The sequence below is a fragment of the Diaphorina citri genome, unplaced genomic scaffold, assembly GCF_000475195.1.
Source record: "Diaphorina citri unplaced genomic scaffold, Diaci psyllid genome assembly version 1.1 scaffold3022, whole genome shotgun sequence".
NCBI classification, from domain to species: domain Eukaryota; kingdom Metazoa; phylum Arthropoda; class Insecta; order Hemiptera; family Psyllidae; genus Diaphorina; species Diaphorina citri.
Genome location: NW_007380434.1, coordinates 1 through 22209, shown reverse-complemented (window position 1 = coordinate 22209; position 22209 = coordinate 1). Strand labels below are relative to the sequence as shown.

Below are 22209 nucleotides of genomic sequence, written 5' to 3'. Positions count from 1 at the left end.
ATCTAAATGGGAAGTATTGTGTCTCTTCTAGCTTCTAGTTCATAAGATGACGGACATACGTCAAAAACGATCAATTCGATTTCGGTAAAATTTGTTTGTTTGTACATGGTTATTTTTTGTAAATAGGTATTTTGTTTCTTCTATTTTTTTAAATAGATTTGACAGAGGGAACTGTAACTGCCAAGGTTATTGAAATCGAAGAGAGAAGGAAGACAGGATAGGAGAAAGCCAGCCGTTCCGAGAACGAACATTATCCCATCAGGATAAAAGAAGAGAGAAGGAAGACAGGATAGGAAAAAGCCAGCCGTTCCGAGAACGAACATTATCCCATCAGGATAAAATCCGCCGCGGCCGGGAATAGAACTCGCGGCCTAGAGCGCTTACAAGGCAGATGCGCTACCAACCAAGCTAATTTTTAATTTGTGAACTGTTAGGAACCCTGTAGATAATTAGATATAACGACAGCCTATTAAAAAAGCAATTAACGTGCGATTAGATTCCTCCCATTCTAAACAAATGAATGTATAAAATATAGGTACATATGTACATAGAATATAGGTAGGTAATAGGTAAAAAAAAAAAGAAAAAAAATACCTACGTTCATTTTGTCAATTTGCATCAGGCGAAAAGTGGAGGTAAAAACTGTACCTCGGTAGTTTAGTGCTCACGCACGCTCGCCTGGCAATCAGGAGGGCGTGGGTTCGATCCCAGTGGGGGTATGGAATTTATATAAAAAAAACTAGAGTACGAAATTATCAAATAAATATTGAATTTTATGCATAGTATAACAATAAATATATCGTTCAACAGAGCAAAGCTAGAAATATTTTCTCACTAAATTAACTCCATTTTCAGCATTGGGCTTAAAATGTGATAGATGGTGTTTCTTCTTTATTGTTCCAACTCTTGTCAAACTTGAATTTCGTCACTTTTTTTGTCAATAAATACATTAGCAGATAAATAATTTCTCACAAGCAACCTCCGTGGTCGTATCACACCAGGCTTGTACGCCGGAGGTTCCAGGTTCGATTTCCGACAGAGTCAAAGTTTTTTCTATACTTGAGATATTCTTCTGGAGATATTCTCAAGAGTGAAGATTTTATTCTCACGAAATACCTCGCTATGTTCAGTGTTTGTTGAGCAGAGCATAGCTCGGGATGGGCAAACTGAAGCCTTCTTTGGACTCGAAAAACGTGTACGAGAGGATAATGTTGTCCACTTCCTCCATTCGGGGATCCTCGACAAACTCCGGATCGATGTAGAAAAACACAGGCATGTCCACCTGAAGGAAAGAAGACAAATTAGGTTTTTAATGTGGTGGCTTTGAATTTAGCCGATTGGTGATGGCTAACTAGAATAGAACCCACCTCTGTGGGCTCGACCTGGAGTTGCTGAGTTCGAATCGAATCCCGGCCAGGGCAAAAAAAAAAAAATTAACCAGACTTTACCGTTCTTAGATAGGCATGGAAGTGGAAGTATAGGTACTTATAAGTTTTTTATTTACCAATAACAATTCATTTGCAAGCACATTAAACATAGAGCTGAATACTCCTCGTCTAAAACTTCAGCAGAATAGCTGAAGTTTGTGTCGACTGAGGAGGAAACAGCTCAGGTCTATGGCATTTTCTTCTGACATTTTCATTTTCATGGCAGTTTTCTGTTCTTCTGTGATTCTCAACGCACTTCAGGTTTGATATGTCCAAGATATTTGTTTTCAGGTAGGTAATCTTTCCATTATGGTGAGATTGGTGAGTCACTTTTAATTTTGAAATGAACCCTACAGTAAAAGAGAGAAGTGAACCCTACAAACAGTAAAAGAGAGAAATGAACTCTACAGTAAAAGAGAGAAATGAACCTCGAGGGGGGCTCCCAAGAAATGAACCCTACAGTAAAAGAGAGAAGTGAACCCTACAAACAGTAAAAGAGAGAAATGAACTCTACAGTAAAAGAGAGAAATGAACTTGAGGGGGGCTTCCCCCGGTCCCAAATACGGCCCTGACCTACTTAAATACGGCCCTGACCTACGTACCTCATTGCAGCGGCAATACCGCGGTTCGTCCGGCCCGTAGCCGGTGTCCATTTCTTCCTCGCCGGCGCCGAGTGCCGACCCTGCGGCCAAATCCTCCATGGGAGCCGCAGCTGAGGTAGAACCGTGTAGTTTGGAGTTGGAAGAGGAGGTCTCCATCATGAGAGAGTGGAGGGCGGAGCTTGTCGTGTTCATGTTGATGGTGCCTGTAATACGGACATAGAATAGAATAGAGTAGAATTAGTTTTATTCTTTTGGAAACACGATTTCCCCCCTTTTAAAAGAAAGTATCCCCATTTTTTCTCCTTTTTTAAATTTTTTAAAGGACAATATGTACCCCAATATGCCAAAGCCTGTGGTAGCAAATGTGGTAGCGTCATTACTCCAAAAGAGTAAAAAATTACCTCTGTCCTGCCTCTTCACGCACAGAGGGGCAAAATAAATATGACTTATGGTGGATTTCACCGATCACTTAATCAGAAATTCCACTGATGGGAGAATTTTTAATGAATAAAAAAGTTTTTAAAAACTCCTCCTTACTAATGTAAATGCAGTTTCTTTGTGTTATTATGTCACAACTTTGGTGCTCACTGCAGCATTGTAGGATTTTCCCAATATCTCAATAATCCTAAAATCCAATGTTTACCTACCATGCTGGCACCGGTTGCTATGCGCATTATATGTCATAGCTACTCATTTTCCTCATGAGGCTGAGTGGCCCTGCAACAGCCAGTCACGGAATCAATCATTTGGATGATACAAATTTCTTGACCCCACCGGGAATCGAACCCGGGTCTCCCGCATGCAAGGCGAGCGCAGTGACCACTACGCTATGGGAGCTGAAAATTAGAAATAATAAAATGATTCCAAATTGAATGATGACTCACAGTAATGTCAGCCTGTTGTGGTCTGAAATTCCATCGCATACTGGAACTTGTGTCTGCATTGAATGTTATTTTAATGGGACGGGAGGCAACTTTCTTCATTTGAGCTACTTTCTCTGGATCGTCAGAATGAACTACTGTTCCTCCATAACTTGTTGCCTGAAATCAAAGTATTATTTGGTAGATATGTATTAATTAAAACATCATACTTAACAAAGTGCAATAAAATTAGAAAACAAAATAGTCCTACCTACAAAATAAATTAATCCCAGACTTACATCAGTCAGCCTAGTTAGCTTTAACAGTTGAGCTACTTTCTCTGGATCGTCAGAATGAACTACTGTTCCTCCATAACTTGTTGCCTGAAATCAAAGTATTATTTGGTAGATATGTGTATTAATTAAAACATCATACTTACAGAGTGCAATAAAATTAGAAAACAAAATAGTCCTACCTACAAAATAAATTAATCCCAAATTTGATTCCTGCCTGGTGCTGATTTTATCTTAAACAGATGAGGTTTGTTCTCCAATGGCTACTTTTTCTTATCAAGTCTTTCTTTGCTTTCAGAATGAGATTAGCAGTTAGGTACAGTTCCCTCCAACAAATCTCTTTAAAAAAATCTTACATCATTATAATTGGGCAGCCAATTTTAGGGTGCTGATTTTATCTTAAACAGATGAGGTTTGTTCTCCAATGGCTACTTTTTCTTATCAAGTCTTTCTTTGCTTTCAGAATGAGATTATCAGTTAGGTACAGTTTCCTCCAACAAATCTCTTTAAAAAAATCTTACATCATTAATTGGGCAGCCAATTTTAGAGCTCCATTGAACATGTACACTGCCTACAGTAATTCAATGAAGTAGGTGTCCATTATGCTTACCTGACAAAACATTCTGTACAAGGGGACAGCTGCATATGTGCACCCGACAACCAACACTCCAAAAGCAGTAATGTAATACAACACAGACGTTTCTCCCACATTCTTCCTCTTGCTCTGCTTGGAGAAGTGTCGCACAAATAGGTCACCATTATAACATTTATCTGAGAGATTGCTGCCTTTGAAAATTGTCTGACTAGGTTGAGAGTGAAATTTACTACATATGCAATGGGGTGTTCGTGGGATTTGAAGATTAACTACGGACGTTTCTCCCACATTCTTCCTCTTGCTCTGCTTGGAGAAGTGTCGCACAAATAGGTCACCATTATAACATTTATCTGAGAGATTGCCGCCTTTGAAAATTGTCTGAGGTTGAGAGTGAAATTTACTACATATGCAATGGGGTGTTCGGGGGATTTGAAGATTAACTACAGTTCTGGTTCTGGGACCTATTATTTTAAACAAATGATTAAACATGATAAACAGATAGCCAGAATGGCATTTGTCACATTGGATAATCTGTTTCTTTACTCACTTTACTGGTAAGTGATAGAGAGACTGGTAATTCGTAAGTCAAAAAAAGAAAAATTTCGATTGATAAGAAATTTGAATTTTTCAAATCTTTAACGAACAGGGTTGCCAAATGCCGGATCAATTTTTGACAGTGTTGCCATATACTCTCGGCTCCCAGCGGTGGTGCCAGATTGGCCGTACGGTACTTCAGCTTTAGGACATTTTCCTATTTTTTTTTTAGTATTAGGTACCTATTTTTACTTTTTTAAGCCGATTATTAGAGTAGGTAGGAATTTTGTTTGAGAAAAAGGCAAGAAAAAAAATTATATCTGTCTAAAAATTACCCCAAAAACGAAGATAAAAAACCACTGGTACGGTATTTCCTTGAAGCCTAATATAACGTACGGTAATTTGAACTAACTCCTCGATCGTTTGAACGCGGCGTACACGTCGACTTTTCAAATTTCAAAATGTAAACAAATGCAAAAATCAGCCACTAGTGATAAGGAAAAGGAAAAGAAAAAGAGTTTTTTCTTTTTTCGTGGTTTTTCTGGTTTTACTATTGGAATTTTAGAAGTTCTATTATTTCCTGCTATCCTGGGAACCTGTGGGACTTCCAAAACTTTCACAACGCTGAAAGAACAATGGTGTCTGTACGGGAAAGACAAATCAGTAAGTTTGAAAGTTTGCATCTTCAAATCACAAAGTAGTCCACAACTAAGGACTTCAAATTTATTGTATCCTGGCCATAAATATTCTCCAACACAAGTACCTACCATCATCAGTGGAGATTACCCTAAACTTCCCTGTGGGGCTGTGCTGCTGAGGTCAGATACACCCACTTCCATTATTGTCAATGATCTCATGAGAACTGGAACATTGTTCTGATTGTTCAAGATCTTCAGAGATGCTGTAGTTAGTTAATGTTGATAGCCATTTAGAGTTAATTTTGGATGTGACTTGTTCAGAAGTCATGTCAATGGAAAATTCTTCAAAAAGGAACTGTCACAAATGAGCAATGAACTGTCTTATTATAGGGTTAGGTCAAACACAAAAAGGAGTGGTAATTATACAGAAGTCATGTCAGTGGAAAAGAAAAGCTCCTTTTTGTATTTAACCTAACCCTATAATAACACTAACCACTGCGCTAATTGGGAAAACTCCTTCTTGCATTTAACCTAACCCTCTAATAACACTGGTCACTGCTTGTTTGTGCCAGTTCCTTTGGTAGCAATATTCCACGGATGTGACTTCTGCACAAGTACCACTATTTATTTATCCTGAAGATCTAAAGTAAACCCATAGACAACTTGAAATTACTGTAAATTCCCAATTATATTTCAGATGCATTGAAGCAAATGATGAACTTTAATGAAGTCCAATCTAAGCTGTCATCAAGTGAACCTGTGTGGAAGATTTTAATTTTTGACCGATGTGGACAGGATATCATATCTCCCGTTTTATCCAAGAATGATCTGAGGGAACTTGGAGTCACTTTATTCCTGTAAGTACCAAGTTTTTTGTATTACCCAGTAGTTTTTACTGTTATTTTTAACAATGAAGGCAGGCATTTGGTTACAAACAAAATTCAAAATTGTGTTCAAACTTGAGACACATTTTGTTTGAGTGATTTGTTCAAAAAATAAATAAAGAAAAACAAGAAAAGTCACATATTCCAAAAGCATGGACATTAATCTGTATTTTACACCTAGATTTGGAGATTCTATTTACAATGATGGAAGTACTCCACAGGTCCTTGTCCAAAGTTAAAATAATATTAGTTATTTATACTAAGCATAGGACTGAAAAGTTCCTTTACTCCAGCAGTAGGCTACTACAATTACTGTGGTCAATTTCTCAGATTATGTTAAGGATACAATTATTGGCTGGGATTGAACTCAAGCCCTCCTGTTTACCAGGCGAGTGTCTTGACCATTACACCACCGAGGCAGTTCCCATACCACTGCAGTCTCCTCTCCTGATTCTTCCTTGACACTTCCATAACCTGTATCTTATTCCTTATGACTTCATTTATTATTGATAATAATATGTTTGTACTTAAGTAACAGACTCTTGAGTAGGAGCTAACCGCTAGGCAAGGTTTTCTACCTCCTAACCCATAGCGATCCATTATGTGTACAATTTCTCAAATAAATGAGTATAAAATTACATGCTTTGGCTGGGATCAAACCCACGGCTTCCTATTTATCAGGCGAACATCTTGACTATGCCTTTGAGGTAGGCTTATTGGAATATCAGACATAAAAATAAAAACCGTCCAAGGTCTCTTGTTTATCAGGTGAGCGTGTCTTGACCACCACACCACCAAGGCAGGCTATTCAGACGTAATAATATGATGTCTAAGGTCCGCTTGTCACCACATCTTTTTCCCTGCTTGTCTCTCACTATTCAGACATAAAAAAAGCGCCCAAGGTCTGTGACCAGTGGGTACACCAAGGTAGGCTAACTAAAACACCTAAGGTCCGCTTGTCCTCTTCAACAAACGCCTGTCCCGTAGGGCCTGTCCCGTTTGTAATTATAAATAAAAAAAAAGTAATTATAAATAAAAAAAAAACTTCAGCTATTCTGCTGAAGTTTTAGACGAGGAGTATTCAGCTCTATGTTTAATGTGCTTGCGAATGAATTGTTATTAGTAAATAAAAAACATATACCTATACTTTCACTTCCATGCCTATCTAAGAACGGTAAAGTCTGGTTAATTTTTTTTTGCCCTGGCCGGGATTCGATTCGAACCCAGCAACTCCAGGTTGAGCCCACAGAGGTGGACTCTATTCTAGTTAGCCATCACCAATCGGCTGAATTCAAAGCCACCACATTAAAAATCGATTTTAGTTCATTTCTCTCTTTTACTGTAGAGTTCATTTCTCTCTTTTACTGTTTGTAGGGTTCACTTCTCTCTTTTACTGTAGGGTTCATTTCTCTCTTTTACTGTAGGGTTTATTTCTCTCTTTTTCTGTAGGGTTCATTTTCCTCTTCGTAGTAATGAAACTGCTAAAAATAGACGCATATAAAAAATAGACGCCTGTGTCGGTTCATTTCTCTCTTTTACTGTAGAGTTCATTTCTCTCTTTTACTGTTTGTAGGGTTCACTTCTCTCTTTTACTGTAGGGTTCATTTTTCTCTTTTACTGTAGGGTTTATTTCTCTCTTTTTCTGTAGGGTTCATTTCCCTCTTCGTAGCAATGAAACTGCTAAAAATAGACGCATATAAAAAATAGACGCCTGTGTTGTAACATGCCCATACCGTAGTATGTCTCTCATCAGATGGGCGAGAAGCCATTGGGCTAACCATGCGCCTTTAATTTTTGACCGATGTGGACAGGATATCATATCTCCCGTTTTATCCAAGAATGATCTGAGGGAACTTGGAGTCACTTTATTCCTGTGAGTACCAAGTGTTTTGTATTACCCAGTAGTTTTTACTGTTATTTTTAACAATGAAGGCAGGCATTTGGTTACAAACAAAATTCAAAATGGTGTTCAAACTTGAGACACATTTTGTTTGAGTGATTTGTTCAAAAAATAAAGAAAGAAAAACAAGAAAAGTCACATATTCCAAAAGCATGGACATTAATTTGTATTTTACACCTAGATTTGGAGATTCTATTTACAATGATGGAAGTACTCCACAGGTCCTTGTCCAAAGTTAAAATATTATTAGTTATTTATACTAAGCATAGGACTGAAAAGTTCCTTTACTCCAGCAGTAATTACTGTGGTCAATTTCTCAGATTATGTTAAGGATACAATTATTGGCTGGGATTGAACTCAAGCCCTCCTGTTTACCAGACGAGTGTCTTGACCACTACACCACCAAGGCAGTTACCACACCACTGCAGTCTCCTCTCCTGATTCTTCCTTGACACATCAATAACCTGTACCTTATTCCTTATGACTTCATTTATTATTAATAATAATATGTAACAGACTCTTGAGTAGGAGCTAACCGCTAGGCAAGGTTTTCTACCTCCTAACCCATAGCAATCCATTATGTGTACAATTTCTCAAATAAATGAGTATAAAATTACATGCTTTGGCTGGGATCAAACCCACGACTTCCTATTTATCAGGCAAACATCTTGACTATGCCACTGAGGTAGGCTAAGCGGAATATCAGACATAAAAATAAAAACCGTCCAAGGTCTCTTGTTTATCAGGTGAGCGTCTGTCTTGACCACCACACCACCAAGGCAGGCTATTCAGATGTAATAATATGATGTCTAAGGTCCGCTTGTCACCACATCTTTTTCCCTGCTTGTCTCTCGCTATTCAGACATAAAAAAACCGCCCAAGGTCTGTGACCAGTAGGTACACCAAGGTAGGCTAACTAGAATAATAAAACACCTAAGGTCCGCTTGTTCTCTTCAAAAAACCGCCTGAGGTCTGCTTATCCTCACGTTTTCCGATGTTTTCTACTGGACCCTCCATAGTGGTTGGCCTTGGAGGCTGCCATTTTCTCGAGACACAGCGGGCAGTACCACTTGCCCTTGGGCGGATTGTCGGGGGCAATACCCACACACTCACAGTGGTACCATTCGTACGGGCAGTTCTTGGAGTCGCATGCTACCATCACCCCGAACGCCACCTGAGAACAGAAAATTGTATAGAAGTTGTAATGAGCTTGCTTGATTAAAAAAAAAAGAATTTTAACTCAAATCATGAATCTCAGTGGTAAAGCAGAGCTTTTTCACATCTTTTGGGGAAATCAAGGCATTACTAAGTGCCTCCTTTCCAATCATTTCCCATAATTCAATAATAAATAGGCGCATGGTTAGCCCAATGGCTTCTCGCCCATCTGATGAGAGACATACTACGGTATGGGCATGTTACAACACAGGCGTCTATTTTTTATATGCGTCTATTTTTAGCAGTTTCATTGCTACGAAGAGGGAAATGAACCCTACAGAAAAAGAGAGAAATAAACCCTACAGTAAAAGAGAGAAATGAACCCTACAGTAAAAGAGAGAAGTGAACCCTACAAACAGTAAAAGAGAGAAATGAACTCTACAGTAAAAGAGAGAAATGAACTTGAGGGGGGCTTCCCCCGGTCCCAAATACGGCCCTGACCTACTTAAATACGGCCCTGACCTACGTACCTCATTGCAGCGGCAATACCGCGGTTCGTCCGGCCCGTAGCCGGTGTCCATTTCTTCCTCGCCGGCGCCGAGTGCCGACCCTGCGGCCAAATCCTCCATGGGAGCCGCAGCTGAGGTAGAACCGTGTAGTTTGGAGTTGGAAGAGGAGGTCTCCATCATGAGAGAGTGGAGGGCGGAGCTTGTCGTGTTCATGTTGATGGTGCCTGTAATAGGACATAGAATAGAATAGAGTAGGTTAGAATTAGTTTTATTCTTTTGGAAAGAGATTTCCCCTCTTTTAAAAGAGAGTATCCCCATTTTTTCTCCTTTTTTAAAATTTTCAAAGGACAATATGTACCCCAATATGCCAAAGCCTGTGGCAGCAAATGTGGTAGCGTCATTACTCCCAAAAAGTAAAAAATTACCTCTGTCCTGCCTCTTCACGCACAGAGGGGAAAAATAAATATGACTTATGGTGGATTTCACCGATCACTTAATCAGAGATTCCACTGATGGGAGAATTTTTAATGAATAAAAAAGTTTTTAAAAACTCCTCCTTACTGAATCACTAAAAACTCCTTTTTGGATCATTAAAAACTTGTTTTTGGATGATTTAAAAATTCTCCCATTAGTGAAATCTCTCATTAAGACATTGCTGAAATCCATCATTTGTAAAAAATCGTTTTTAACGATAGGCATTTTTAATGAATAAAAAAGTTTTTAAAAACTCCTCCTTACTGAATCACTAAAAACTCCTTTTTGGATCATTAAAAACTTGTTTTTGGATTATTAAAAACTCCTTTTCGGATGATTTAAAAATTCTCCCATTAGTGAAATCTCTCATTAAGACATTGCTGAAATCCATCATTTGTAAAAAATCGTTTTTAACGATAGGCACACTCACCCATGGACAGGTTGGAAGAGCCGCCAACGCTCTTCTTCTTGTTCTTCTTATGCGTGTCCTGTATGGCGGCAATGGCGGTCTGGGCCGCCCCTGCCAGCTCCTTGCTAATGATATCCGCGCTGCTCCCGGCGCCCCCGTGAATCGCCTCATAGGAAGCTTTGAGGGAGGCGGTGCGGCGCCCCTGCTTCATTTGTTGCGTGGCGGCTATGGCCTGACTAGCGGCGGCTGTGATGGCCATGCCCCCGGCACCTGAAGGAATTAATACCATTGCCAGAATAGAATATACCTTGTTTATCCTGCCAGAATGAGACTGAAAAGTCCCTTTAATTCCGCAGTACCGTTTATTTTATGCATTTAATAACATACTATAACAAAAGTTCAAAACAGTAGACCTTGCTTAATTTAAAAAGAAAAGAAATAGTATAAAACTTTTAACTGTCAATTTTTCACCCCCACAACAAAAAGTCTTCATTTTTTCACCCCCCATTGAAAAAACCTAATGTCAATGTGCATTGACATTAGGCAAGGAAAATAGGGCTTTTTCTCACCTATATTGCTGAGTGAATAGTTGATGGCGTTGTTTCCCGCGCTGCTCGCGACGCCGCTGTTGAAGTTGGAATACTTGTACTCCTGCGTCAGCGCAGAGGACGCGACGCTTCGCTTGTCAGTCGCGTTGGGCAGTTCGGATCTGAGGTTGCGCAGCGTGTTCATTTTGCTGCGCGCCGCGACCAGGTTGGAGCGCTGATTTTCCTTCTGCTGCGAATCTGTGACGCGCTTCTCGAGAATTTCCGTGATGCCACTGTGTTGGGAATGTAAAGAGGAGGTGAAAATCAGATTTCAAGGCCAAAATAACTTTTTAACCCTTTCACCCCTAAAGGAACAATACGTCCCACACCTATTATTTTAAACAAATGATTAAACATGATAAACAGATAGCCAGAATGGCATTTGTCACATTGGATAATCTGTTTCTTTACTCACCTTGCTGGTAAGGTAAGTGATAGAGAGACTGGCAGACTGGTAAGTCAAAAAAGAAAAATTTCGATTGATAAGAAATTTGAATTTTTCAAAACTTTAACGAACAGGGTTGCCAAATGCCGGATCAATTTTTGACAGTGTTGCCATATACTCTCGGCTCCCAGCGGTGGTGCCAGATTGGCCGTACGGTACTTCAGCTTTAGGACATTTTCCTATTTTTTACTTTTTTAAGTCGATTATTAGAGTAGGAATGTTGGTTGATCCGTGAAAAAGGCAAGAAAAAAATTAATATCTGTCTAAAAATTACCCCAAAAACGAAGATAAAAAAAACCACTGGTACGGTATTTCCTTGAAGCCTAATATAACGTACGGTAATTCGAACTAACTCCTCGATCGTTTGAACGCGGCGTACACGTCGACTTTTCAAATTTCAAAATGTAAACAAATGCAAAAATGAGCCACTAGTGATAGTAAGGAAAAAGAGTTTTTTTGTGGTTTTTCTGGTTTTACTATTGATCCCAGATCTATCAAAACAATTCCGGTCTCGGTGTTTTTCAAATGTTTCTTTTGTAACCTAAGACGTCAGTAAAATTCACTTGGCTAACTTGTCTGGTTTTGTCTCCAGATCGATTTTTGTTTTGTAGTCCTTTTATAACTCTTATTTATAACTCAAATAATAATGCCTGATCGGAAAAATTGAAAGATTCTTCCTAAAATAAGTCGGGGTGAAAGGGTTAATAGAGGGGACTGACTGACTCTTACAACGGAGGTCTTATCATCCCAAAATCGAAGAGCGGACAGGATCAGAAAAAGGCAGCCGTTTCGAGAACGAATGTTATCTGTTTAGGATAAATCCCACAATCTGGTGTTTACATGGCTTTGTCCTATCCTCCTCTATTTGATTTTGTGATGATAAGACCTCCGCTGCTAACATAATAAGACCAACCCTCTATCAAACCTCAAATCTTCTGGTTCTTATTCTTCACCTTTTCCCATGTTTTGACGGGGTCGTCATTTTTGTCAGCCTCTCAATGTCTCAATCAGCCCTCGGGTAGTAGGGCGATTGCTTTGGGCTGACCTTTGGTTTTGGCCACAAAATTTTCACGAGTGAATGCCCTTCACCTCAAACTTTGCTATTTCTTTAGCTTGGAAAATTTTGGGCTGGTGTTCTCCCTGTTTGAAGTCCCCAAGTCAGACTAAACTGTTCTACTCCCTGTTATTGTACCCGAGCTGAATAATCTATCAAACCTCAAATAAATAAAACAGGTATTTTGTTCTCCCCCATCTCACCTGTTATCCGCTTCCAGTTCAAGTTTGAACTTCTGAATGTCCTGCTCGAGTTTCCGCGTGTATTTGTTGAAGAACTCCTGGATCTGCGTAGCCAAATTGATCTTTTCCTCTGAGTCAATCATGGGTTTGTTGTATTCTTGCAGGAGGTTTTCATATTCCCGTTGTCGCTGCTCAGGAGTCATACTGGCAGCCATCTGATAGAACTGGTTCACTTTATTTTGAAGCTGGTCGAGTGAGTTTTGTGATTGCAAGTCGAGCAGACGCATCTCAGTGAATCGATCACGGAGTTCCTGGGGGAAAAAGTAGGGAAAATTGAAGTGTGTGTGTGTTTTTTTGTATCTGCTGCGAATCTGTGACGCGCTTCTCGAGAATTTCCGTGATGCCACTGTGTTGGGAATGTAAAGAGGAGGTGAAAATCAGATTTCATGGCCAAAATAACTTTTTAACCCTTTCACCCCTAAAGGGACAATACGTCCCATGGGGAAAATTTTTTTTTTTTTTTTTTTTTTTTTTTTTTTTTAGGAGAATTCTGCCACTGTGATAAGAAAAAACATAATTTGGTAGAATATTCCTTCTTTATAATGTCAGTGAGATACTGAATATTTCCTTTAATCCCTCAGTCTACATGTGTTGAATTCTCATATTGTTGTTGTAACAAAATCACAATTCAATCCTTAGGAGGTTGATTTGTGATTTTGAGGAAAATTCTCATGTAGTTGGGTGATGTACATCAAACTATCAAACTTACCTGTGGAAGTATTTCAACAAGTTCAATGTAGTCCTCTAGATACAGCATGATTGGTGTGGGAGAGTACTTTTTGGTCTCAGATAGACAGATTAATCTTGTTTGTCAAAGTACACAACATTGCTTTCTGTGAGGCTGAAACAGATCCATACATCTTACATATTCTTCATTGTTCATTGCAACAGACAATGTATTAATTAGACTTACTTTATCATAGACACTTGTTGCTATCTTGAAGGCCTAGAAGCTAGAAGCCCAGATCTTCCGTCTTTTTACTGTGTTACTATAATTGTCTACCGTGGCTGTTCTATTACCTAAACTTTTCTGGGATTTCAAGATTGATACACACAAGCAACTGTAATAATGCCACCTTAATGACCTTTATTTTATTTATTTTTTTATTTTTTTTTTAGGTTTGATAGAGGGAACTGTAATTTCCGAGATCTTATCATCTTGAAAGCAAAGAGAGAATGGGAGAATACCAGCCATTCCAAGAACAAACCTTACCTATTTGAAAATATAGTTGATTTCAGGTGGTAATCACAACTGTGACCTAGCACAGGTTGGTGTTCTACCCTCCAAGCTAAGTAGGTTGTCTAAAGCTTCTTTCCATAAATGCTCCTTTATTTTTTTACTTTTCTGGTAGAGTTCTACATAACAAGGATCTTATCAGTGGCCAACCATTTCTTCACAAATCACCTAACACTTTTGATCTATCAAAGCAGTTATGGACTTCATTGTAAAACAAGTTGATAACAGAGACTGAAACCGTACATAAAACTTGAATTTCGTTGGAAAAATAGTGCTAATTTCAAATTTACCTTGGGGATAGTCTGTTGAATTCTACATGGTAGGGATCCTAAAAGCGGTGGCAACATAACCTCATATTTTTGAGTTCATAATGCGATGGTCATTTAGTTATGCAATTTATAATCTTGTCGGGTTACTTCTACGCGTAAACATAACCTCATATTTTTGAGTTCATAATGCGATGGTCATTTAGTTATGCAATTTATAATCTTGTCGGGTTACTTCTACGCGTATTATATCATAGACACTTGTTGCTATCTTGAAGGCCTAGAAGCTAGAAGCCCAGATCTTCCGTCTTTTTACTGTGTTACTATAATTGTCTACTGTGGCTGTTCTACTACCTAAACTCTTCTGGGCTTTCAAGATTGATACACACAAGCAACTGTAATAATGCCACCTCAATGACCTTTATTTTATTTATTTATTATTATTATTATTTTTTTTATTTTTTTTTTTTAGGTTTGATAGAGGGAACTGTAATTTCCGAGGTCTTATCATCTTGAAAGCAAAGAGAGAATGGGAGAATACCAGCCATTCCAAGAACAAACCTTACCTATTTGAAAATAAAGTTGATTTCAGGTGGTAATCACAACTGTGACCTAGCACAGGCTGGTGTTGTACCCTCCAAGCTAAGTAGGTTGTCTAAAGCTTCTTTCCATAAATGCTCCTTTATTTTTTTACTTTTCTAGTAGAGTTCTACATAACAAGGATCATATCAGTGGCCAACCATTTCTTCACAAATCACCCAACACTTTTGATTTATCAAAGTAGTTATGGACTTCTTTGTGAAACAAATTGATAACAGAGACTGAAACCATAGATAAAACTTGAATTTCGTTGGAAAAATGGTGCTAATTTCAAATTTACCTTGGGGATAGTCTGTTGAATTCTACATGGTAGGGATCCTAAAAGCGGTGGCAACATAACCTCATTTTTGAGTTCATAATGCGATGGTTATTTAGTTATGCAATTTGTAATCTTGTCAGGTTACTTCTACGCGTATTAGGGTCTAAATTATTACAATTAAGAGCTTTTTAAGCTCAAAAAATTTAGCTTAAATTGAATGAATTTTCACTTGAAATTTTGAAAAGTTGAAATTTTCAATTTTTTTGTTTTGTTTACATTTTTTTTTTAAACATGTGAAGTTAGCCATTCGTAAGTGCGTCTCTGCAGTGATGCCAACCGAAGGTTTGTGTGATACCAACCCAAGAAAAAACTCACTATATTCTTCTTTAGGTACCTACCTACCACGTAATTTTATTCCAATCATCAAATCAATTTTTAGCCAGTTAGCTTGGAGGGTAGCGTGAGCACTAAGTCGCGGGTTCGATTCCCGCCAGGGGCGAACTTTATTCTAAACATCACAGATAAGAGATAAGTTTCTTCATTCTCGGAAAACAGTCGTAGTCGGCGGAACGGCTGGCTTTCTCCTAATATCCTGTCCTCTGTTCGCTCTTCGGTTCTGGAGTCTGATCGAGAGTGCGTTTTATTATACCGATAAGGGACAGTTCTCCCTAATCGGGATCGTAATCTGGTTTTAAAATTTGGCCCTTAGGGTCTAAATTATTACAATTAGAGCTTTTTAAGCTCAAAAATTTAGCTTAAATTGGATGAATTTTCACTTGAAAAGTTGAAATTTTTCAATTTTTTGTTTTGTTTACATTTTTGCGTCTCTGCAGTGATGCCAACCGAAGGTTTGTGTGATACCAACCCAAGAGAAAACTCACTATATTCGTCTTTGGGTACCTACCTACCACGTAATTTTATTCTTTTGATTCCAATCATCAAATCAATTTTTAGCCAGTTAGCTTGGAGGGTAGCGTGAGCGCTAGGTCGCGGGTTCGATTCCCGCCAGGGGCGAACTTTATCATAAACATCACAGATAAGAGATAAAAGTTTCTTTATTCTTGGAACAATCGGAACGGCTGGCTTTCTCCTAATATCCTGTCCTAATATCCTCTGTTCGCTCTTCGGTTTTGGAACGATAAGGACCTTCGTTGTTACAAATCCATGTAGGTATCAAATTAAATACCTACTTTTACTTTTTCCTTTCTACAGGACAGTGATTTCCGACTAGCGGCCCGCGGGCCACATGTTGCCCGCCAGACCATTTTTGTGGCCCTCAAAGCTTTTTGGGTGGGCCCCGTCGGGCTTGATTTTTGCTCTTTTATTATGGGGTGGACTCCAAAAATGAAACATCCACCCCTCCCCATCAAGAAAATCCTTGATACGGGTCTACTCCCCTGTATATGTGGCCCGCGAAGTACCTGTCACTGTCAATGTAGCATGTGGCCCGCATACACATATATATGGAATTTGGAAACCCCTGCTGTAGGATTATAGGATCATCATCATCATCATCATCATCATCATCATCATCATCATCATCATCAGTATATCCAATGAAAATATTTAAGATAGCCAAGAGATCAGAAGGTGTTGCCTGGCTACAGAGTTTACCTCTATAAGTAGATAGAAGTGTTATTATTTCTTTTGTTTTTGTTAAATGTTCCTTGTTCTGTATTCTATGTATATCCTTTGAAAAAATAAAAATAAAACGTCCATACGATAAAAAAAAAAAAAAAAAAAATCATCATCAGGATCTAAAGGCAAGGCCTTGTCGGTGTAGCCAATCATGTCTGTCTGTTGCTGCTCTCTTTAGGAGCCAATCATGTGTCTGAGGGATCTAAAGGCAAGGCCTTGTCGGTGTAGCCAATCATGTCTGTCTGTTGCTGCTCTCTTTAGGAGCCAATCATGTGTCTGAGTATAGGATAAGGAAAGTAAAGAACGGGCGTTCTCTTCCACTCAACCACTTCTCGTATGATTTCAGACAGTTACATTCCAAGCGGGATTCAATCCCTCATGTGCCAGTTATTTATTTCTGTCTGCCCACTCCGGAAAATCTCAACAGAATCGCCCAAGATTTCCAGGTGCGTAGTCCTAAATGTAGTAGTGGTCAAGGCGCTCGCCTGGTAAACAGGAGAGCGTGGGTTCAATCCCAGCCGAGGTATGGAATTTTATCCTCAATATAATTTGAGAATTTGACCACAATAATAGTAGCCTACTGCTGGAGTAAAGGGACTTTTCAGTCCTATGCGAGCAGTATAAATAAGTACTATTATTATTATTATTATCAGTATAGCCTCCGTGACCGAGTGGATATAAGCAAGGTCTCATGTATTTGGTACAATATTTTCAAAAATAAATTACAATAGACCCTTGCTTAAATTAAAAAAAAAGAAAAAAAAAAATATATGAGCCTATATAAAGGGAGTATAGGATAAGGAAAGTAAAGAACGGGCGTTCTCTTCCACTCAACCACTTCTCGTATGATTTCAGACAGTTACATTCCAAGCGGGATTCAATCCCTCATGTGCCGGTTATTTATTTCTGTCTGCCCACTCCGGAAAATCTCAACAGAATCGCCCAAGATTTCCAGGTGCACTCAACCACTTCTCGTATGATTTCAGACAGTTACATTCCAAGCGGGATTCAATCCCTCATGTGCCGGTTATTTATTTCTGTCTGCCTACTCCGGAAAATCTCAACAGAATCGCCCAAGATTTCCAGGTGCGTAGTCCTAAATGTATACCGCAAATCAGTATAGCCTCCGTGACCGAGTGGATGTCACACTAGGCTTGCACGCAGGAGGCCCGGGTTCGATTCCCGGCGGGGCCGAAGTTTTTTTCGTCTCTTTGCTTGGAGTTCGGGGTGCACTCAGCCTCGTGAGGACAAGTGAGTAGCTACTTTAATCGAGTAGCGACCAGTGGCGGCATTACTAGAGAAAAAAAATTATAGATATGTCAGAAATAGTACAGTGCCCTAAATCACCAAAGTATGGAAAAGTATCTTACAAGTGTAATAGCCAATGGAAAAGCAGAATTTTGAATTTGGACGAATCATATCAAAATATGGAATTGTAAATACTTTTCCAAACTTTGGTGATTTAGGGCACAGGAGGCTCTTAGTAATGCTGCGATATCCACAAAAATTGTGAAGAAACTCTCAGCTTCACAACAAATAAATCATGATTTAGATCTACTTGAATTTCATTTCGGCCATTTCGCGACAGAACCTCGAGGACTTGGCGACCGCGGCTGCCTTGTAAATGCTAGGCCGCTGGTTCGATCCTCACCCGTTCCAAGAACGAACGATGTAAGAACTGTTATTTTTTCCCCTCCTCAGGCAAACCTATACGACTCCTACTACTTGAATTTCATTTCGGCCATATCGCGACAGAATCTGGAGGACTTGGCGACCGCGGCACTGCAGCACAACTGTGTTGGCAACATTCACAAGGTGTTTGATCAGTACTTGAACTTCATCTGTTTGGAGGACGACTTCTTTGTGCTTAAAAATCAAGGTAAACAACTAACTTCTCTGTGCTTAAAAATCAAGGTAAACAACTTTGTGCTTAAATCAAGGTAAAAGAACAGTTTGCGCTTAAAAATCAAGGTAAGAGGACTTCTTTGTGCTTAAAAATCAAGGTAAACAACTTTGTGCTTAAATCAAGGTAAAAGAACAGTTTGTGCTTAAAAATCAAGGTAAGAGGACTTCTTTGTGCTTAAAAATCAAGGTAAACAACTAACTTCTCTGTGCTTAAAAATCAAGGTAAACAACTTTGTGCTTAAATCAAGGTAAAAGAACAGTTTGTGCTTAAAAATCAAGGTAAGAGGACTTCTTTGTGCTTAAAAATCAAGGTAAACAACTAACTTCTCTGTGCTTAAAAATCAAGGTAAACAACTTTGTGCTTAAATCAAGGTAAAAGAACAGTTTGTGCTTAAAAATCAAGGTAAGAGGACTTCTTTGTGCTTAAAAATCAAGGTAAACAACTAACTTCTCTGTGCTTAAAAATCAAGGTAAACAACTTTGTGCTTAAATCAAGGTAAAAGAACAGTTTGTGCTTAAAAATCAAGGTAAGAGGACTTCTTTGTGCTTAAAAATCAAGGTAAACAACTAACTTCTCTGTGCTTAAAAATCAAGGTAAACAACTTTGTGCTTAAATCAAGGTAAAAGAACAGTTTGTGCTTAAAAATCAAGGTAAGAGGACTTCTTTGTGCTTAAAAATCAAGGTAAACAACTAACTTCTCTGTGCTTAAAAATCAAGGTAAACAACTTTGTGCTTAAATCAAGGTAAAAGAACAGTTTGTGCTTAAAAATCAAGGTAAGAGGACTTCTTTGTGCTTAAAAATCAAGGTAAACAACTAACTTCTCTGTGCTTAAAAATCAAGGTAAACAACTTTGTGCTTAAATCAAGGTAAAAGAACAGTTTGTGCTTAAAAATCAAGGTAAGAGGACTTCTTTGTGCTTAAAAATCAAGGTAAACAACTAACTTCTCTGTGCTTAAAAATCAAGGTAAACAACTTTGTGCTTAAATCAAGGTAAAAGAACAGTTTGTGCTTAAAAATCAAGGTAAGAGGACTTCTTTGTGCTTAAAAATCAAGGTAAACAACTAACTTCTCTGTGCTTAAAAATCAAGGTAAACAACTTTGTGCTTAAATCAAGGTAAAAGAACAGTTTGTGCTTAAAAATCAAGGTAAGAGGACTTCTTTGTGCTTAAAAATCAAGGTAAACAACTAACTTCTCTGTGCTTAAAAATCAAGGTAAACAACTTTGTGCTTAAATCAAGGTAAAAGAACAGTTTGTGCTTAAAAATCAAGGTAAGAGGACTTCTTTGTGCTTAAAAATCAAGGTAAACAACTAACTTCTCTGTGCTTAAAAATCAAGGTAAACAACTTTGTGCTTAAATCAAGGTAAAAGAACAGTTTGTGCTTAAAAATCAAGGTAAGAGGACTTCTTTGTGCTTAAAAATCAAGGTAAACAACTAACTTCTCTGTGCTTAAAAATCAAGGTAAACAACTTTGTGCTTAAATCAAGGTAAAAGAACAGTTTGTGCTTAAAAATCAAGGTAAGAGGACTTCTTTGTGCTTAAAAATCAAGGTAAACAACTAACTTCTCTGTGCTTAAAAATCAAGGTAAACAACTTTGTGCTTAAATCAAGGTAAAAGAACAGTTTGTGCTTAAAAATCAAGGTAAGAGGACTTCTTTGTGCTTAAAAATCAAGGTAAACAACTAACTTCTCTGTGCTTAAAAATCAAGGTAAACAACTTTGTGCTTAAATCAAGGTAAAAGAACAGTTTGTGCTTAAAAATCAAGGTAAGAGGACTTCTTTGTGCTTAAAAATCAAGGTAAACAACTAACTTCTCTGTGCTTAAAAATCAAGGTAAACAACTTTGTGCTTAAATCAAGGTAAAAGAACAGTTTGTGCTTAAAAATCAAGGTAAGAGGACTTCTTTGTGCTTAAAAATCAAGGTAAACAACTAACTTCTCTGTGCTTAAAAATCAAGGTAAACAACTTTGTGCTTAAATCAAGGTAAAAGAACAGTTTGTGCTTAAAAATCAAGGTAAGAGGACTTCTTTGTGCTTAAAAATCAAGGTAAACAACTAACTTCTCTGTGCTTAAAAATCAAGGTAAACAACTTTGTGCTTAAATCAAGGTAAAAGAACAGTTTGTGCTTAAAAATCAAGGTAAGAGGACTTCTTTGTGCTTAAAAATCAAGGTAAACAACTAACTTCTCTGTGCTTAAAAATCAAGGTAAACAACTTTGTGCTTAAATCAAGGTAAAAGAACAGTTTGTGCTTAAAAATCAAGGTAAGAGGACTTCTTTGTGCTTAAAAATCAAGGTAAACAACTAACTTCTCTGTGCTTAAAAATCAAGGTTTGGGGGGGGGGGGGTCGATTCTAATCAATTTTTCGCTATGTCTTACCGTTTGGGCTCTAGAAGTTGAACAGAATTTTCTTGTTGGCAGATAGATATCCACATAGATACAATTTTCTCGTTTATATATTAAGATTATTATTTTTCCGCTTTCGTTCCAGGAACAGGAGGCTCGGCTGGTCAGGTGAAGAAGATCGACTTGAACGATAGCGATCTGTTCTGGAGTCAGCACAAGGGGAGTCCGTTCCCCATCGTGGCCGAAGCCATCCAAGAAGAACTGGAAACCCTCAAGGCGCGCGAAGAAGAAATGAAGAACATCAAAATGTCAATGGGTAAGAAATGGTGCATTTTCCTTTCGAAATTGAACACTTTCAAATAAAACTGTACACTAGTGACTAGACCAGGGGTTTCCAACTAGCGGCCCGCGGGCCATCTGTGGCCCGCCAGACCATCTTTGTGGCCCGCGAAGCATTTTGGGATTTATAAAAACCCGGCTCTGCCCCCAAGACCAGTGTAGTTATCATTGACTCATGGAAACTGACTCACTTTAGTATTCAGCTGCAGTTAGGAGAATACTTTTCGAAAAATTTCGCCTGCGGCGCTCAGCATTCGATCGTACTATATTTCTGAAAAGTTGGGGGGGGGGGTGCTCCTCTATGTACATATGTGGCCCGCGAAGTACTTCCCAATATAGCATGTGGCCCGCACACACATGGAAGTTGGAAACCCCTGGACTAGACCCTCGATGGTTGGTAATTGACCGAACGAAGTGAAGGTCTACGTTTTAACTCGACCATTTTGCATTTGGTTTAGATGTTTGTACAATATTTGTTTATTTGTTTGAATGTATGTTCCGCTATAACTCGCGATTGCCTGGTCCGATTTTGATGAAATTTGGAACAAATCTTCCTTGAATCAAGATACGTCGATCCTTGACTTTCAAGACACTTTCAAAACTTTACGATCCCCCAATACAGTTGCCACACATATCAATACATATTCATATGCGTGGGAAGTCAAGATGGTAAACCCCTGACAATCCCTTGTTCTGTTTCAAAGGTTCAAACTCAACCATGCTTTAATTTTATTCTTTACATTCTAAACGATAACACAGCCAAACTCTCCTCGGCAATTCAGAATCTACCTCAACTGCTGGAGAAGAAACGTCTTATTAAATATGCTTACCACAGTTTAAATATGCTTACTACAGTTTAAATATGCTTACCACAGTTTAAATATGCTTACCAGAATTGAAAATTCCTATTCTATTCCAGACGATGCTTCAGGGGCCATGTCCGTCAATCTAAACGATAACACAGCCAAACTCTCCTCGGCAATTCAGAATCTACCTCAACTGCTGGAGAAG

At 38.5% G+C, this 22209-nt stretch overlaps 2 protein-coding genes and 1 long non-coding RNA gene across 4 annotated transcripts; 1 reads left to right on the top strand and 2 right to left on the bottom strand.

Moving 5' to 3' along the window:
* Positions 1 to 745: 745 nt before the first annotated feature.
* LOC103519892 (cytochrome c oxidase assembly protein COX11, mitochondrial) lies at positions 746 to 4413 on the bottom strand. The gene is made up of 6 exons (XM_026831211.1): positions 4223 to 4413; positions 3793 to 4051; positions 2914 to 3069; positions 2431 to 2437; positions 2030 to 2232; positions 746 to 1309 (listed from the first exon to the last, which is right to left on the bottom strand). The coding sequence occupies exons 1-6, from the start codon at positions 4264 to 4266 to the stop codon at positions 1127 to 1129; spliced, it is 852 nt and encodes a 283-aa protein (XP_026687012.1). The 5' UTR covers positions 4267 to 4413; the 3' UTR covers positions 746 to 1126.
* A 1555-nt stretch (positions 4414 to 5968) lies between these two features.
* Positions 5969 to 14272, bottom strand: LOC103519890 (inhibitor of growth protein 3). 2 transcript variants are annotated; one of them, XM_026831209.1, is made up of 8 exons: positions 14136 to 14272; positions 13318 to 13449; positions 12570 to 12859; positions 10850 to 11100; positions 10302 to 10550; positions 9419 to 9621; positions 8689 to 8907; positions 5969 to 6801 (listed from the first exon to the last, which is right to left on the bottom strand). In XM_026831209.1, exons 2-7 carry the CDS (start codon positions 13363 to 13365, stop codon positions 8716 to 8718), a joined length of 1233 nt encoding a protein of 410 aa, XP_026687010.1. In that variant the 5' UTR covers positions 13366 to 13449; positions 14136 to 14272; the 3' UTR covers positions 5969 to 6801; positions 8689 to 8715. The 2 variants fall into 2 exon arrangements, with proteins under 2 accessions (XP_026687010.1, XP_008483198.1); XM_008484976.3 differs by lacking the exon at positions 5969 to 6801 and having other exon boundaries at positions 8270 to 8907.
* On the top strand, positions 7620 to 8370 carry LOC113471792. The gene is made up of 2 exons (XR_003394352.1): positions 7620 to 7706; positions 8054 to 8370. It is a non-coding gene; the product is annotated as an uncharacterized LOC113471792 (long non-coding RNA).
* Positions 14273 to 22209: the final 7937 nt, after the last annotated feature.